Source organism: Sceloporus occidentalis, unplaced genomic scaffold, assembly GCF_023333645.1.
Source record: "Sceloporus occidentalis isolate IW3139 unplaced genomic scaffold, rSceOcc1.0.p SCAF_7, whole genome shotgun sequence".
NCBI classification, from domain to species: Eukaryota; Metazoa; Chordata; class Lepidosauria; order Squamata; family Phrynosomatidae; genus Sceloporus; species Sceloporus occidentalis.
The window spans coordinates 53240579-53259657 of NW_028316987.1; the positions used below are offsets into that span (position 1 = coordinate 53240579).

General features: G+C 40.5%; 1 protein-coding gene across 2 annotated transcripts in view; it reads right to left on the reverse strand.

Annotated features, from left to right (window-relative positions):
* KCNH8 (potassium voltage-gated channel subfamily H member 8) overlaps positions 1 to 19079 on the reverse strand; it is a 196637-nt gene that overhangs the window by 65366 nt on the left and 112192 nt on the right. For both annotated transcript variants that reach the window (XM_089532959.1, XM_089532958.1), the window contains exons 5-6: positions 18009 to 18249; positions 5402 to 5559 (exon numbers count right to left, since the gene is read on the reverse strand). In XM_089532959.1, coding sequence (XP_089389085.1) covers positions 5402 to 5559; positions 18009 to 18249 — 399 coding nt within the window. The remainder of the gene's footprint in view (positions 1 to 5401; positions 5560 to 18008; positions 18250 to 19079) is intronic.

The following is a 19079-nucleotide window of genomic DNA, read 5'->3' on the forward strand; positions in this document are numbered from 1 at the left end:
TTGTGCACATTCAGTGTTATTTTGAAGGAACCCACAATCTTGAGGTTAGGCTGCACTTGGACAGTTGGCCTTTAGTATTTGCAGACTTGCCACCTGTGGATTCGAGCATCCGGGGACTTCCCATCCATGGATTCAAGCATCCGCAGATGGTAAGCCTGCACCACCATTAGGAGACGTAGCCGCACCACCATTAGGTGGTGACCCAATTAAGGTTATCATATGCTGCCTGCTTCTCTGAAACCAGAACACTGGCAGCTGAAATTTGGCAAAAGGGGTTCTCATCAGTCACTAGGGCCCAGATACAATGGAACTGTGTTTGGTTGTTTTCCTTCTTCCTCAGTGGCCACAGCTTTCACACAGTTGGAAAGATACAACACTAGTAAGGACCGTAGATAGGAACTACATGGATGATGATGTATTGTCCTGCATTGTACACTACCATACTTGTAAAATGACTCCCACAGGGCCCTGTATTAAACACATACCAGATACATCTATATTCTATGTGCTGCTATTCTTCTAAGTACCATATGACAATACATGCAATTCAATTGTACTATCAGTGTCCTTTTGCTGACTTTGCTCTGAGCTATTTCACTTTTTCTTCTGCTTAGTTTTGGACTAGCCAATGCCGGATGAGGTGGTTGAGACTAATGGTAAACTGGTGGAAAGGAAAACAAATACAGTTGGTACTCTATATGATGGAAAACATACAGTTGGCCCATTTTACAAAAGAGACACAATTTTATTATGCCATTGTATTTAATGGGACTCAAGTATCCACGTATTTTGCTCTCTCTCTCTCTCTCTCTCTCTCTCTCTCTCTCTCTCTCTCTGTGTGTGTGTGTGTGTGTGTGTGTCCTGGAAGCAAACTTCAGCAGATACCAAGGCTCCACTGTAATGATCTGTCATGTTTCCATTGAATCAGTAAGTCTATCCTAGTTGGATTTAGGCCATAAAAATCAGCTTCTGCATTTTAAAATTTTATTATAACATTACTCTGAACTTAATATGTAATGCAACCTAATCCCCTTGTCAAGCATCTTGTAGCCACCAGCATTTTCACATCCTTATATATAAACTATCACATTCAAATTAATAATATATGTAGGTTTTGTTATGCTAATTATTACAAAGGCGGGTTACAGACCGCCCATTTGGGGCGGGCTGTACCCGCCCCTTTCCCTGGAGTATCGGGGCCTCAGTGGCCAGAACAGCAGCCGCTGAGGCCCCAATCCACCGCTTTTCAGGCTGCGGGGAAGCGGCAAAAGGCTGCTTCCCCGCAGCCTGGAAAGGGGTGTCCCTGCGGCTTCAAGCCGAAGGCTGCACCCAGCAGACCAAACCAGGAAGGAGCTCCGAAATGGAGCTCCTTCCTGCTCCACGGAAAGGGCGCATTATGCGCCCTGGCACGGAGCGAGGATGTCACGTCCGTGCTGCCCCATATAGAGGTGGCGCGGTTATGACGTCCTCATGGTGGCGGCCGCGTGGAACGGCCGGCGCCATTTTGTGTGTGCAGAGCACGCATTAGGGTTAGGGGGGTGCGGAAGCACCGCCCCTAGTGCGCGCTCTGCACGCACAAAACGGCCCGTTTGTAACGGGCCAAAGAAAGTATTTTGCTAAATGCTTACCATTTAATCTAGCTACCACCAACTTTAAAAAAAATAAGAAAACCTCATGGTCCTTTTTGCCCTACATGTAGCACTGTCAATAAAAGAACTCGGCACTTCAGATGGCTTTCATCTCATCACTGAAACTTTTTTTAAAAAAACCTAAAACCCAGGCTTCATGAAACTTTCACTTGCATGCAAAATGTTAATGGTGGCCTAAGGCAGAATAATTTTCTGAGTGAATGGACTTGGTTACATTGTACGTGAAGATCTTTTGATACAGGGGAGTATTTAAAGCATTACAGAGGAAAAGTTTAAATCATCTCCCCTAACACAGTGGTTCACAGAGCTGAGTCAACATCATGTGAGCCTGAGAAGCATCTTTCACTTCAGCAAAATAGGGCATGTTATTTCAAAGCCCATGGAATACTATCATTTAATGCATTTTGAGGGAAATTTCAGAAGCAAAATCTGACAATGTTTGAAAACCAATATGTTGAGATAATTTTTAAATGAGATTGTTACATGATCTTGTGAACATTTAGCTGGTATACAGACTGGTGGCTCATTCAGTGGCTCAACTTGACACCCTGAACTATGTCCCAAGAAATGTTATTTTTGGAGCTTTCACAAGATTTCTGAAACTTGCCAAACCCTCTTTAAAAGTTAAAATACCATACCACACCAGTTTAATGTGAATTATCAAACAGGCATTATACACAATTATAAAAAAGGGGGAGGGGAATCAATACAATTTAAATTTCTGCTAATTAACCTTTAAAAGAAGTAGTTTTTCATATCCATTTAGACTTTACAGCACATATTTGTAAAACCTTCATAAGAAATTTTAATACTCTAAAAGATATACTGTATTTCTCTAAATCGGTCAACAAAAACAAGCCTTTGCAAGAAATGCTGTTGCTGTTGTTGTTGTTCTTCTTGTTATTAGTCTTATGATTATATTTATTTGTATCCCACTCTTTTCCCAGAAATTGGGACTCAGAACGGCTTTAAACATTAAAAAATATAATAAAACCATAGAAAAAAGTACATTAAAATGAATTAAATTATTATAGTATTAAAACAGATCGGTATTAAAAGAATAAAACAAATTTTGAAAAGATAAAACTATATATAAAAAACTATATCCAATTTTTAAAATGGTACAAAATCCCAGCCTGTCCCAGAATCATAGAATAGAATCACAGAATCATAGAGTTGGAAGAGACCGCAAGGACCACCCAGTCCAACCCCATTCTGCAATGCAGGAAATCTAAATCAAAGCATCCCGACAGATGGCTATCCAGCCTCCGTTTAAAGACCTCTAAGGAAGGAGACTCCACTACACTCCGAGGGAGTGTTTTCCACTGTCAAACAGCTTCTTAAAAGCCTGTGTGAACAGGTAGGTCTGATCTTCCCTTCAGTAATCTTAACAAAGGATAAATGTAGTTGTTTCTAAGATCTTTTTAAACATAGCACTCAAGCAGTATATGAGTTGTATCTTCCATTGACACTGAGTTGCAGCTACATGCTCTCTCCTTTTTAGGAACCGTCTTATGTCAACTGATCACATTCTGGAAGAACATTTAATCTTACCTGTGCGAAGGCACTGATCCCCAAAATTTATGTTTATAGACCACTAAAATTAATTGGTCTTCAGTTACTGATACTGATTAAGGGTGATTAACTTTCTCTGGATTTACCATAATCTACATAAAATGGTTTATACATGGGACATTACAAGCATTTTAAACTTTATCAATGGCGGGATACAAACCGCCGCTTTGCGGCGTTCCCCTGCCGGCGCCATTTGCTCCGCGCGGGAGCTGCAGCAGCCAAACTGCGCGGCTCCCGCGCGGAGCAAAAAAGAAGCTCCATTTCGGGCGGGATACAAACCGCCATATAGTACGTATTTTATACGTACTAGGGTTAGGAAGGGGCGGTGCTTCCGCACCCCCTAACCCTAGTACGTATACAATACGTACAAGATGGTGGCGCCCCTTCCACATGGGCGCCGCCATCTTTACGTACTGGACGCATAGCGTCCAGACGTGTCGCGGCGCTAATGATGTCACGAATGTGCCCTTGGCGCTTTGCGAGGTCATCAGTGCACTGCGGAAAGAAGCTCCGAAATGGAGCTTCTTTTTTGCTCCGCGCGGAAGCCGCGCGGTTTGGCTGCTGCAGCTCCCGCGCAGAGCAAATGGCGCCGGCGGGGGAACGCCGCAAAGCGGCGGTTTGTATCCCGCCTCGGAGCTTCTTTCCGCGGTGCACGGATGACGTCGCGAAGCGCCAAGGGTGCATTCGTGACGTCATTAGCGCCGCGACACGTCTGGACGCTATGCGTCCAGTACGTAAAGATGGCGGCGCCCATGTGGAAGGGGCGCCGCCATCTTGTACGTATTGTATACGTACTAGGGTTAGGGGGTGCGGAAGCACCACCCCTTCCTAACCCAAGTACGTATACAATACGTTCTATATGGCGGTTTGTATCCCGCCAATGTAAAAAAAATGTGCTTTGTTAAATATGAATGTAACTCGATTTAGGGTAATGTTATAACCAACAAAAATTACTACAGATTTTTGTATAGTGTTTGCAAATACAATGCATGTGTGGAGTACAGTTCACTTAAAGCTACAGAGGGCATCCTCTCCTCAGTTTTCCAGACTTTGCATTCAGTACTACATGTTTTCCAAAAATGTTTTGAGCACTAGCAGTAAAATAATTCCAGACACTTGAAATTGATTAAAACCTGCCTCCAAGAGTACAGTGCACACATATCGTATTTTGTGGCATATAAGATGACTTTTTGACCCTCTAAAATTGGGTCAAAAGTTGGGGGCTATCTTATACGCCGGGTTAAGCCTGGCAATAAGAGAGCCCTGCGGCCCGGCACGCACATGCACGGCTGGCTGCCGGCTTCTCAGGCCTCCGGAGGCCTGTAAAGCTGGCAGCCCTGTGCAGGCTTCTAAGGGGCCTCCGGAGGCCTCTTGAAACCTGCGCATGCATGCTCGGCTGGCTGCCGGCTTCTCAGGCCTCCGAAGGCCTCTTGAAGCCTGCGCGCACGCCCTCGGTCAGCTGCCGGCTTCTCAGGCCTCTGGAGGCCTGTGAAGCTGGCAGCCCCACGTAGGCTTCTAAGGGGCTTCCGGAGGCCTGTTGAAGTCAGCACGTGCATGCATGGCCGGCGGCCGGCTTCTCTGGCCTCTGAAGGCCTGTGAAGCCGGCAGCCCTGCGCAGGCTTCTAAGGGGCCTCCAGAGGGCTCTTGAAGCCTGCGCGCACACCCTCGGCCAGCTGCTGGCTTCTCAGGCCTCTGGAGGTGTCTTGAAGCCTGTGCGCGTGCGCTTGGCTGGCTGCCGGCTTCTCAGGCCTCTGGAAGCCTGAGAAGCTGGCAGTCCCACGCAGGCTTCTAAGGGGCCTCCAGAGGTCTCTTGAAGCCTGTGCGCACACCCTCAGTCAGCTGCCGGCTTCTCAGGCCTCTGGAAGCCTGCGAAGCCGGCAGTCCCGCGCAGGCTTCTATGGGGCCTCTGGAGGCCTCTTGAAGCCTGCGTGTGCACCCAGGGATGGCTGCCGGCTTCTCAGGAAGAGGGGAAGTCTTATACAGTGAGTATATCCTAAACTCTACATTTTTATTGAAAAAATTGGGGGTTGTCTTATATGCCCGGTCGTCTTATACGCCGGAAAATACGGTATGTTGTAATTTGTTCTTCTCTTTAGCCTTCTTAGAGCAAAATGTTCATTCACAAAAATGATAGTTTGATATAAGTACCACTAGTAGAACAGAAAGGCCATACTCACCACATTGACATTAAAAGCATAAAGAAGATCAAAAGGAAGTGCAGCAATTAAATCTATGATGAACCATGTAGTCACATAGTGGATACAAATAGATCTTGCTTCAAATATTACTTGGCCAGACTTGCTGACATACGTTGTTCGGAAATTTAAAATAATATCTGTTTGACAAAAAGAAAATAAGTTCATAGAGACTGCCCTTACTTTCTTAAAATGACAAGCTGTGAATGAACAAGCTTGGTGGATATTTTCCATATTAACGTCAGGAAAATTGTCCAAAGCAATATATATGAAAAAGCAGTTATATTTTAATTACAGGATATTTTAACTGGAAATTGAAAACAGTAGGAACAGAAATAAATCTGATTCATAACTACAACAAAAACCTAAAAGGATCGAATATGCTGTTTCTTGAAAGGAGGCTAAATGGGATGAGCCAGTTTCATTTGTTTTCCAAATGCCCCACTTGACTGGTCACATGCATTTATATTCACATACATACCAATCCAGTGCTTAGATGTATTACAGTTCACACCATCAAATGCATTACTCTTTGAATACATTTCAAAGAACCATTTGATGGGTTTAGTGTTCTTTGGCTGTATGCCTCCTCAATAATTACCAGCTTCATTTTTCTAAATGGTTCTCTTGCTACTGCTAGGGCCACCAAACTCTTGTACTTCTTCCTTTACTCTCTTCATTTTAGCTTTCAAATGTGCATAAGAACTTCCCCTGTCATTGCATATATTCATAGATATAGCTGTGTTAGTCTGTAGAATCAGTATGTACATAAATCATGTAGCACCTTTGAGACTAAGTGAAATAAAGAAGTTGGCAGCATGAGCTTTGTAGACTTCAGTCAGAGGTTTGCTGGGAGAGGAATATTATAGTTTCCTAGATAAATGTAATTTGCAATTTCTATGTATGGTTGTGAAAGTTGATCAGTGAAGGAAGCTTACAGAGAGAGAATTATTTGAAATGTGGTGCTGGAGAAGATTTCTACAGATCCATGGGCTGCTAAAAAGACAAAGGAATGGGTCTTAGAGCAAATAAATCCAGAACTCTCCCTAGAATCCAAGATGACTAAACTAAGACTGTAGTACTTTGGTCATATCATGAGAAGACATGATTCCCTAGAAAATACAATAATGCTTTATAAGAAAGAAGGCAGTAGGGAAAAAAAAGAAGATCCCATTTCAGATGGATAGACTCAGTCAAGGAAGTTATAGCTCTGATTTCCCAGTTTTCCTCAGTGTAAGTAGTTCTGTATTTTAGATCTCCATCCACTCAAATATAGTTATGACTAAATCCTGTTGGAAGCAATGAGTACAGAGGATGCAAAAATCCATGTGCACAGTAGTGACCATAAAAATTGGGAATGGCTAATGATTACTGAATAGATCAGAAGTATATTTTTTTCTGTTCCCATGTTTACTTTGAGAGGAAGGAAAGACCAAAAACACACAAGTGAGAACAGGATCTTCCATCTGTCCTTTCCAACCCGTCTTCTCATTTGATGAATACAAAACTGAATGTTATTCAAGTCAATACATATTTTACTCCAACCTGAAAGTTAAAGGAATTGTTTTTCTGTTTATTTCTGAAATACTTTTAACTGATCTGATGATACTTACCAGAGAGGGGCACAAATAATTGGGTCTAACTCTTTTGGATGAGGATATTGTTTCTGTTGGGAAACATTCTGTGAATGTGTTTGTAGTTTTACTCATAAATCATGACAAATTCAACCCACTGATTCCAGTAAGGCCAATGTTTATTTAGAGGTCCCTCTGCATGCAAGAGTCTTATTCAAGAGTGAGAACATACAGAGTTGTGCTCTTTGTCACAACTAATGTTAGAAAGATTGGAGCCATTAGGCATAGTTCAGTATGTATTATACTCACAAGCTGAATTTACTTGAAAATAAAATCTATATTTCATTTTAATAGCCTTTTCTGAAGAATAAATAATGCAAATGGATATTCATCTATGTAATTCATCAGGATCAAAACACTACATTTATTTCAGTATGAAAAAAAGTGGTGAAAGCTATTAAACAAATAGCCACATGCTTAGCAAGCATCTTCAAAATGATATTCCCTACAGCTTAGTTAAGACTTGCTCAAAATATTAAAAGCTGAATGTGCCAAAAGTAAGGGAATGGTGGGAGATGGTGGGAACAAATGAGACAAGGACTTGCACAGTCGTGTTTCTGTAGTTATGTATATAGCTCCATTGACATTCCCATGAGAAATCCTTTTGACATGGCATGCTAGAACATGTTAAAATACAAATAAAAGTTCAGATCCTGACAGTTGTCTCAATTATTTTTGTGTTCTACAAGATGAGGACCACATATTGCCCTTAAGCTACACATACAGATTTTATTGATGTTAAGGAGAACATTGCTCTAACTTCTACAGGATGTCAAAGGTATTTTTCTGGAAGCTGGAGGTGCTGATGTCATCTTATTTTTACTAAATGAAAAAATTGCATTGTGTTTTCAACCATTATGCTTTGCTTGCATTTTACAATTTCACGCCAGTTTGTCTCAGTCAGAAACATAGACCTCTATCTGTTATTCAGTCGGCATATATTCTATTCTGCTGCATATGGCTTCTGCACAGTATTCAGTCTGCATATATTCTATTCTGTTGCATATGGTTTCTGCTCCTGCTGTAAATAATTTCATTTACATCCCAGGGGAAACAGGATACCTTTTCTATTTCACAGTTGTTCCCTGTAACTTTCCTTTTTAGACAGGCACAGATAATTAAACATGCCACAGACTCTCTGATTTTGCCTTATTTTACACTTCAGTTCCCGTGTGATCGAAGACAATTCATTTTTCATTGGAGAAGAGAAAGGCAAATATAACTTGTGACATAATAATAATAATAATAATAATAATAATAATAATAATAATAATATGTTTTATTTATATACTGCTATTCCAAGATCATAGCGGTGAACAGCAAGTAAGCTAATTAGCAAGTAAGCTAATTTGCCCCCAACAGTCTGGGTACTCATTTTAGCGACCTCGGAAGGATGCAAGCCTGAGTCGAGCTTGGGCCCTTTTGCTGGTCTTGAACTCGCAACCTTGTGGTTTTGAGTGAATGGCTGCAGTACAGGCATTTAACCACTGCGCCACCAGGGCACTTACCTATGAGTGAACACTTTTTTATTCAGTAGTTTATAATTTTGAGTAGACAAGCTTGTGCAGGATGCTAGTTTCCAATATGCAAACAATGGTTTTTCAAAGAACTACTGTTATACCTTAATGTTATTGAAAGGGCCACATAGGTAGTTTAGCAAGAAAAAAACAACCCACTGGCAGCTTCATTTTTTATGCATAGAAGTGTGGAAATACCACCCTTGAATGTACACATACAGCACCTAATAGTAATATGGTTTGTGACAAGTATGTCAGGTTTTATAATTGCATTTTCTCAGTCCTACTCCTTGATTTGCTTATAAATATACATAAGATCCAAGTTCCTTTTGTGACCATCTATTATGCCAGCAGAGTGTTGCTACTGAAGAGCTTCTGATGAAAAGCAATCAAAGCACTGGAACATTTTGACTGTGCATATTGTTCTTCACCCCTCTGACGTTTTTACCCTCAGTAAGGCAATTCTTGCCAATTTTAAACTTTCTCTGCCAATGGCTTTATCCTTCACATTTCCCCCCTTTTTTTGTTATCATCAAATAGTCATTATTCTATAAAATCCACATTCATAAAAGATTAATTAGGCTTTACTTCCTGACATTCTAGAAACCCACAAACATATTTAATTGGTTTCATTGCCACTTGTATGTTTTGTTTTTCAGACACTATGATGAAGTGTGATTTTAATAGATTTTCTACAGACTTCCTGCAATAAAATAACCCTAATCATTTTCACTTTCACTTCTTAGTTAATCTACATTTCCCCCCTGTATTTGGAAGTACAATTGGAACAACACTTGAAACTGGTTTTACTGGTTACATTCAACCTACAAATTGGGAACGCTCATTATTAAGGAACCAGTAAACAGTCTCTTTGGTTGGTTCTTGTAATGAAAATCATGAGATCAAGCCTATACAATTCATTAGAAGATTTCTGTCCTACATACGTCTCCATACTTAACTTTTCTAAATATAAAATGATATATAAAGTAGTATATATAAATGTATAATCAACCAATTAAAAACAAGATTCAATATAATATTGTAACCAGAAAGTCTATGTGATTTCACACATATGTTTTTTAACCCCTCTTCTTCAAATGTGGTATTAGGCCAATATGTGACTGTTCAGGTTTTTTAAATCTCTTTTTATTGTTTGCAGATTTAATTGTATTTTATGACACTATGGACTAAAGCAGATGGACAGGAAGGAGCGACTAGAAGCTGCTCCCAGCCCAGTCACCCTGGGGCTGTGGTGAACACATGCCGTGGCCACGAGGACATCTCCTCCCATGGCTCCAACTAGGAGCAGAAAAGATCTGCTCCTTCTGTGGCCAGTTTTGGGCTGCCTTAAGTGGCGTTGGGGAGGCAACCTCTGGGTGCTTTGGGGACGTGTGTCATGTAAATGCCATGCCCCTGGAGCACTTGGAAGCTGTCCCCGTCTGCCCATCTGTTTCGGGCCTATAAATTACAAAAGCCTAGAGAACTGCTTTTTGAGATCCGTCTTATCACTACCTTAGACGCCTTTAAGAAGGCAGTCAAGACGGAGCTTTTCCGGCGGGCCTACTGTCCTGAGCTTGATTAGGACATTCCCCTCGAAGAAGACTCTTTGTATATAACCACTGATGTATTTATTGGAACTCGATGTATTTTTTGGAACTGTTGGATTTTATTATTGCACTGTATGTTTTTATCAGGTTGTAACCCCACCTCGATCCGTAGGGAGAGGTGGGGCAATATAAATAAAAACTGTGGGCTGCTTTGGAGGAGGTATGTGCCCTCTAGCTCACTCTAAGAGCACCTTTAGAGATGAATGAGACAGAAGGTGATCAAGCTTTCTGGACAGCCATATTAGTTAGACAAATCCACTTCATAGGCAGTCTCCCAGTCTACCTGCCTTTCAAGCCATGCCTTTGAGACAGAACAACTTCAGATACAGGCATCTGAACTTGGCTGGCATGCTGGAGAGCAAAACTTGCTACTTTCTGAGGTTGTGCATCTCTTCATAAAGCTCTGCTGCCTTCTAACTTTTTGTAAGGTGGTTGTCAGAGTGAACTACAGGGCAGGCAGTGACTGGTGACAATTTGGTGTGGTGGTAGAATGTGAAGTAGATGTAATATGGCATGGCACATATTCTCCTTCCACAACTGGTGAGATATCTTTTAACTACCATTGTTGACTGTTATTAATCATACTGGAGAATGATGCATTAGACTGGGGAATATTGCATATTGTTAATATAAAAGCACTTAATATGCAAGTAAAATGGGATTCATTTGTGAATATGAGGGAATTACAGGTTTGAGACAATTTTGCATCAAATTTACTACAGGTTTATAATATTTTATACAGGGTATTCTGTTCTGCTTTGCCTTTGCTTCTGCATCTGTCACATCATATATATCAACATGCCAGAATTGTGCTAAAATTAGCCTTGTTTGATTTGTTTTGCTGGCTGTCATTTCATTTCAGTTTATGTAAATATATAGAGCTCCATAACAAAAGGGTCTTGCATACACACAGGTAGTGCTAACTTGAAGGTTATGGTCCAAAAAATCTTTCCTTTTCAAATGATCACTTCCTTGGAGGTTTTTGCTAATGGGTCCTCTGGTCAAGCAATGTACTTAAGAGAATTACCATTTCCTCTATTAAATGAGAACTAAAGTCCTTTTAAATATAAACACAAGGCAGAAGGAAACTGAGACTGCACAAATCTATTTTCCCCTTTTTTGTTTTATACATGTGAAAATAATACTCATGTATACAATTCTTGAAAAGCAATGGGTGGCTCTTTCAAATATTATAAAGAAATACACATTTGCTGGGGTTAGGGGCACAGGATCTCTGTGAATGTGGAAAAACCACAAATAACAAAGCCACTGTTTTTACCTGAGAGAACACTCAATGGGAAACTCTAGGTCCTCTAGTGCAACTCTTCTGTTCAACATCTGCCAGACATTCACCATAGAATTGCGCTGGAGGTGCTACAAATGCTTAGTGGAGTGTTCTCTCTAGAAATCTCTAGGTCCTTCAGTGTGAGACTGGAAGACTTACAAATTTCTAGAGAGAACATATTAAGAAAATCCACGAATAATCAAAGCTGCAAATGTGGAAGGACAAGTTTAATGCATGTAAGAGCGAGGAGCCTATAGGGAAAAACTGCTCCTGTATCAGACTTTTCTATGATCAGTTTGCCATTTTTACCACTCATACAAGGAGTTATCCAAGGTAGTGGCAGCAGCAACAATGAATGGTGTGATGGGAAGCCCTGACAACCCACTATATTTGTTTACTGTGGCCCGAGGAAAAGGCAGGTACCTGGCTTTCACCAGACAGTAGAGGAAGGCTTACTCAAGACCTGCCTAGGTCTGATCAGTCCTTGGAGCCAAAGCATTATGGAAGGGTGGTTTGGGAAATCCCATGTTGAAATGGTATAATACTGCCAAGTAGAGTGTCCCACTCCACCAAAACGAAATAGGATCTCAGCTAGAGTGCTCACAGACAAGCTTTCTGTTGCCACACATTACCATTAAAGTTTCAAAGAAACTCATACATTATTTATCTCCTCTGTGTGTGACTCTTCTGAATGAATGCTTGGAAGAGGTAATGGACTGGATGAAGAAAAACAAATTGAAATGGAATCCACACAAGGCAGAAGTGCTTACTATCAAGGGTCTTAAATCTGGGGCTGGAGATATGTCAACCAGTTCTGGATAGGGGTCACAGAAAGACTGTGTTCACCGTTTGGGAGTGCTCTTAGATCTGTCCCTCCAAATATCCACTCAGATAGATGCAACATTCTGGAGTGCCTGTTGTCTATGCCAACTATGCCCCTTCCTAGAATTAGAGGATTTAAAGATGGCAGTGCATGTGCTGGTAACCTCAAAGCTGCGCTCTCATTGGGCTACCTTTATACCAAGTCCAGAAACTCCAGCTGGTTGAGAATATGGCAGCTAGACTGATTACGGTATATCCAGGAATGATCACATTACACTGATCATAAAATCACTCCATTGGCTGCCAATTAGTTTGTGAACAAAGTACAAAGCGTTGGTTATTACTTTTAAAGCCCTACATGGTTTGGGTCCAGGTTACCTACAGGATTGGCTTTTCCCATTCAATCTCCCCTGTACACTCTTGTCCTCTGGGAAATGTTTGCTCCAACCAGCCAGGACTAGTCTGACAACAGTTTCCAAAAGTACCTTTTTACTGCTGCCCCTAGACTGTGGAATGACCTGCCGGAAGAGATATAATGCCAGAAAACGCTGACAGCACTCAAAACAACATCAAAGACACATCACTTTCAGCAGGCTTACACAGTCAATTTTAAATCATGACTTTTTGATTTGTACAGTCGGCCCTTCTTATACACTGATTTTTTATACACGGATTCAAGCATACACGGTTTGAAAATGTTCCCAAAAAGTATAAATTTACCTTGATGTTCCATTTTTTATTAGGGACACCATTTTGCTGTGTCATTATATTTAATGGGACTTGAGCATACACGGATTTTGTTATACACGGGGGATCTTGGAACCAAACCCCAGCGTATAACAAGGGTCCACTGTATGTTTTAGAGAATGCACTCATATGAGTGTACTTTAATGGTTTAATAGTACAGTGCGCCTGCGTCATATGCAGGTGTACACTGGAAGCCACGCCAGAAAGACTTCTCCCGTGTTCCATAAGAAGCAATGGGGCACGCATCCATGGTGTGTGCCCTGTGGTGCGCTGGGCACGTGCCGTGCCAACAAGCCCCATTAATTCAAACGGGGTTTGAGTTTATGTGTTTTTCCCTTTACACGGAGAGGAGGGCCCAGAATGGATCCCCCGTATAAGGGAAGGGCTGACTGTATTATATTTTAACTGTTAGTTTTCCCCCCCTTCTTTTTCTTTTTTTAAATTCTGTTTTTTACTTTAACAAAATACGAGGTGTTGGACCCCACCTTGATCCTTCAGGAAAGGTGGGAAAGAAATAAAATGTATTATTGTTGTTAATGTTGTTATTATTATTATTATTATTATTATTATTATTATTATTATTGGACATAGAGGAACAAAGGCATAAGGCAAAATAACACATTAAGTGATAATGTAACTTTTTTCATATGACAAAGAACATTTATGTGTTACTATTTCTCATTACTTTACCTGGAAAAAATGCTTGGGGGATATTTTGAGGGTTCACCCCAATATTTAGAATATTTTCTTCCTTCTTTTAGGTGAAATTTAGCTCCTAAGGGGCTAAAATGTAGAAAGCAACATAGAGAACCTCTATTAAAATGTGTAACTGTAATAGGAACAAGTTACCTTTGGGGGATTTCCACAATGAATTACATAATGAATGAACATTTGGAAAAGGAAGGATTTAGGGCTCATTCACACTCTGAAATAACCTACTTTGGAAACTGGATTATTTCCTTGTTGTTCAGACTTACACAGATTATACTAGGTGCAGTTTTTTTTTGGGGGGGGGGGGCACCGAAAATCCCATTTAAACCAGTGCATTTGACACCGGATCCTTTAGCAGTTCTTTTTTTAAGAACCACAACAATCTACATCTCTGACAGTGTGAATGCATTATTGGATCGACTTGGATGATGCAGTCGCCATTCAGGAAATGAAGGTGCCTCCATTTTGATCCATAATGGTGGTGAATGTGAACTTAAAACTGGACTTAAATGCCATGGAGAGATTCGCTACCTTAAAACATAGTGGGAACAGTGAATCAATATTGAATTGATTCATAGATGCGAATCTCTCCATGCAAAAAGCTAAGCGTGACTGACCCCTAAGTAGAAAAAAGATCTTAGAATTTTAGTTTATCTAGATCTATAAGATATAGGCCATTATTATTATCATTATACATAATGATCCTTTAGACTGCACTTAACTTGCATAGGTAAATACGAATGTTTATTTGGGAGAAAACTCAATTGAACATGATTCAGTGTTAACATGAATAAAGTAAACATGAACAAAAGGGAGCTATCATCTTGGTATTTCTGAGATACTTTCTTTGTGTACCATAAAACAATACAGTGATTTTTAAAAATATGATCCAGTTTAGCATAGTAAATGGCCACAGTTTATTTTTAGTATACAGGTTAGTGGTGTAAAAATGTTGAGCCAATCCACTGGTATCCAAGACTGACAGAAATAAAATTATAGACATATTTCAAATGTTTTACCTTTGAATCAAAATTAATGCTTATAAGAATATTGATGGAAAATTCAAATTGAGGTTATGTTAGAGATTCATATGGCCACATTCGAAAGGGAAATGAGTTCTCATATTACATTTGAGAAATTCATTATTTTTGCTGTCATTGAAATTCTGCTCTGCTTAAATTCTGCATAGCATAAGCTGGTAAGAACATAACCATAGACACCTTTATCAAGTCATATTAAAGATAATAAACAGCTTATATATCCTTAAGGACTTGGAGCAACTATGCCTATCAACAATTATCTAGTTCTACATGTCAACTAATACTGAAACGGAGAATGTGGCAACACTAAAGTTCTAAGGAGACAGCTAAAATTATGTATGGTAGACAGCTGTGCTTGAACTGTCTTTTTCAGGAGTGGAGTATGAGGAATTGAAAATAATAGCAGCAAGAGATGACATTTTAGAGATTTACTTCCAAAAAACTACTAGGTTCATATAGTGTCCCCTTGAATTTTTAAAAAGGCATTCAATTTGAAACCACACATCTTCTAACAAAAATATGTAACATGTTGCTAAGATCAACTTCTGTACCATAGGATAAATTTTTCAAAGGGAAATTACTAGGGGAATGCAGCAAATTCCAGGGTATTTTTGTTAGGTTCTAGATAAACTTGTAGAAACATACAGTGAACCCTTGCTTTATGTGGGGACCCCCCTGTGTAAAGCAAATTTTATGCATGCTCAAGCCCCATTTAGATGAATGGGGCACGCTCCTGTGCGTGGTGTGGCACGCCATTCGTCTAAATGGTCTTTCCATCTGTGTGACCTCAAGTCCACGTATGGGAAATGACAGGTTTTACTGAAGGAGAATCAGCATGGCTTCTGCAAAAGTAAGTCCTGACTCTAGAATTCTACAGGAATGTTAACAAAGAGGAATGATCAGACTGTGTGCCTTCAAGTTGTCTTCAACTTATGGTGACCATAAGGCAGCCCTATAATGGGGTTTTCTTGGCATTTTTCTTCAGAGGTGGTTTACCATTGCCATCCTCTGAGGCTGAGAGAATATGACTTGCACAAGATTATCCCATGGGCTTACCACTTGAAAGAAGATCCTTGAAGTAACTATTTTCTTTATACTCATGGAATTAAGCCTATGGAAACCACAGGCAGATTAAAATGTTGGCAACAGCCAATGGGAGCTAAGCAAGGCAAAGATGGGGGCTGCTCCCAAGAGTGAGTACAAATACAGAGACTGAGCTGTATTTGGAGTTAATTAAGGCACTGTACAGACGGGCCGTATGGGGCGCCGTTGTTACGTGCGAGGGGCAGTGTTTCCAGACGCAACACTATCAACAGAGAGAAAAGCCTTTCAGATTTGGGGCACATCAGATAGTGGGTGTGTGGCTGTCAATGAATAAATAGTGCCAAGCTAGGGGGTGGGATCTGAAGATCCAGAGGGCTGGCATCTAAAGAGAGTTCTAGTGTAGGTGGCACTAGAAGTGAGAACTCAATTCGAGTGTTACATCATAAATTAGGTGGCAAGCTGGTGGAATAGTTGCCATCTTTGTGACAAATTTGTCATGGAGATGGCAACTATCCCACCATCTTGCCATCTAATTTATGATGTGACACTCGAATTGAGTTCTCACCTCTAGTGCCACCTACACTAGCAGTGGTGGCACACAGTGAACGGGAGTGAAGGGTTTTGAAAGATTTAGGTAGTGCCACATTGCCACCATTATAAAGCCATTTCAAACAAGGTTACTCTTTTGAACAATATCACAGTCTAAAATATTCTTACCTTTTATTCTCTCCATTCCTTCTAAATTGTGTTGTGGATAGACCTTTATCCTCAAGCTATACTTTTCCTATACTGAATAATAGATTGACCAAACGTAATGCATTGACACTGAAATATGTTATGTCTGAATTTAAAGTTCAGACATAAAATAAATGTAATATTTCCTACCAATCTTAGCTGCGATTATCCATTGGCCTTCCCATTATGAAGCTTTCTCAAGTTGCAGAATGCCAGGAATGGTGAATCATGCCCACCCATTTGTGAAAAAATCTTGTTGGCCACTCTGGCTGCAGTATTTGCCACAGCTGGGAAGCAGATATATTCTCTATGGAAAGATCTCTCCCTTTCTTTTTCTAACACTGTAAACATGGGTGTTTCTCCCTAGCACCTGAGAAATGGCTTGGCAGGCAGGAATCCAACAATTTCTAATCCATTTCAGATCAAGATGTGGGTGAGTGGGGATTTAAAAAATGTGAGGGCTGTCTTTTAAGAATTCTTATCTAAGAACAGTTTCCTTAAGAGGATCATGGAGAGAACCCGGATGGAAAAGGGGGAAAGAAATGAAGGGAAAGGCTTAAAATGGAAATACAACAAGTAAAACTCATTGTCAATTAGTGTCAATTCAACAGGCATCTGTTCACTAGGAATATTTTTAAAATGCCCCCTCTACTTGAAAAACATGTTGCAAGGCTTTCAGCAACTGAAAGCAAAAATTCAGTGACAACCCTGTCCTCTCCCACCTTGGTGGTGAAAGTAAGAATAACACAGAATCTATTCCAAAGAGCCCTAGCCTTTGCATATTGACTCAGAAATCCTGTTACATTTGATGGGACTTACTTCTAGCTTATGTATATAGAAATATAGCCTAAAACTGTTTCCTTTTGACAGTACCACAAGACATGCTGTCTAAGGAGATTATCGCATGTGAAATCTGTGCCAGAATAGATGTGGGTTGTAACTGTCTGAAACGGATCTTATTTCACTGCCCAGTGCCCAGGCAATAGGCAGCCCATATACAACCTGGGCTTCTCTGGCAGCTTTTCCAAGAACGGGAAAGTCCTGTTCATTAAAAGCTATCGGAGAAGCCCAGGCTGAATATGGCTGTCTACTGCCCAGGCATGTGTGATAATCTCCAAACATTACATTGTTTTGCTCTTCTTAACAGTATGGTCACCCATGTGAGGAAACCAGTGCTGCAAACTGAGATTAAATCCTGCTGCATTCAGTTAATTTATTTGAAATAAAGACCCACTGAACTCAGTGGGATTTAACATTTAGTAGATATACACAAGATTTATTAGTTTGATTGACTGATTTGTATTCCATTAAAAATGAGACTACAACACTGCAAACGTGAAAATGTTTGAATGTAATTCGACCTCATTTATTTCATGCTCCTGGCTGAAACTCTATAGTTCTTTGCAGAACAAGCAAAAAAGACAGAAAGTAATGATGCATGTCTTACCTATGATAAAAAGAATTTCCACTGCAATGTCACTGACAGTTGTGCTTCGAGTTGTAGACACATCATCATTGCCAATAAAGCAAACATTGTAAGGTACAGTTACAGCAACATAAAACGTTGCTAATAAAATAAGCCAGTCCCAGCCAGCTTTAAAAGTGCTAAAATGCAAAAGTATGAATTTGGACTTTTTTGCATCTGAAACTTTATATTCTGGAAATGCTGGTTTATCTACAAAAACATTCTGAAAAAGAAAGAGAAAAAGATAATCAAGATAAAATATGATGGTTCTTGTCTGACAACTAGTGGAAACCCTTTTAGCAGTTTAACATTTTGTAAAAGCTTCCCTCCCCCATCAAAGCCTAAATTTTGGATAAATGTGACCTGATATTGTTCCTTTAATCCTTCTTTCATGGTTCAGCATAATCATACTTTGCATTAATGTGCTATAGAGTTATTTTTATTCTCAGACCCAGAGAATGGAAATACTTTATGCCAGAAAGAGAAAGTATAAATCCTCTGTACTAACACAGCGGAAAGGTTAAAAGTGTTCAACACAACAGTTGTCATCATATGCTAAATCCTGGGGAAAGTGATGCACTGCTGCTTCTGCTATCTATATAAGCCAACATTTTCCATGTAGCTCCAGTCATTTCTGAAACATTTATTGCAGAAGAGCCATTTAAACTATGTAACTGTCAAGGGGCTGCATAGACCGCCCCTTTTAGAACCAGATCGGGACCGCAGCAACAGCACGCCATGGCCCCAGTCTCACCTGCGCCATGGAATGGGCACCATAGCTGCTGGCACCATGGCTTTTCAGTGCTCCTTTGGCACTGTGTCTTGCCAGAGGAGCGCCATGATGCCATCTGCCATGTGGTGTGGCTCGCAGTGTCAAGCTGGCCTGGGGCAGAATCAGGGCATGCGTTGTGTGGATGCCACGCCCCAACTCTGCTCTCGGGCTGGCCAAAGGTGCCGGTCTATAAACCCTCTCACTTAATCATTCTGAGCTTACTTGTTCACTCCGGGACACCCTTCCCATTTTTTTTAGTAACAGATGCAAAAATTTTCAAG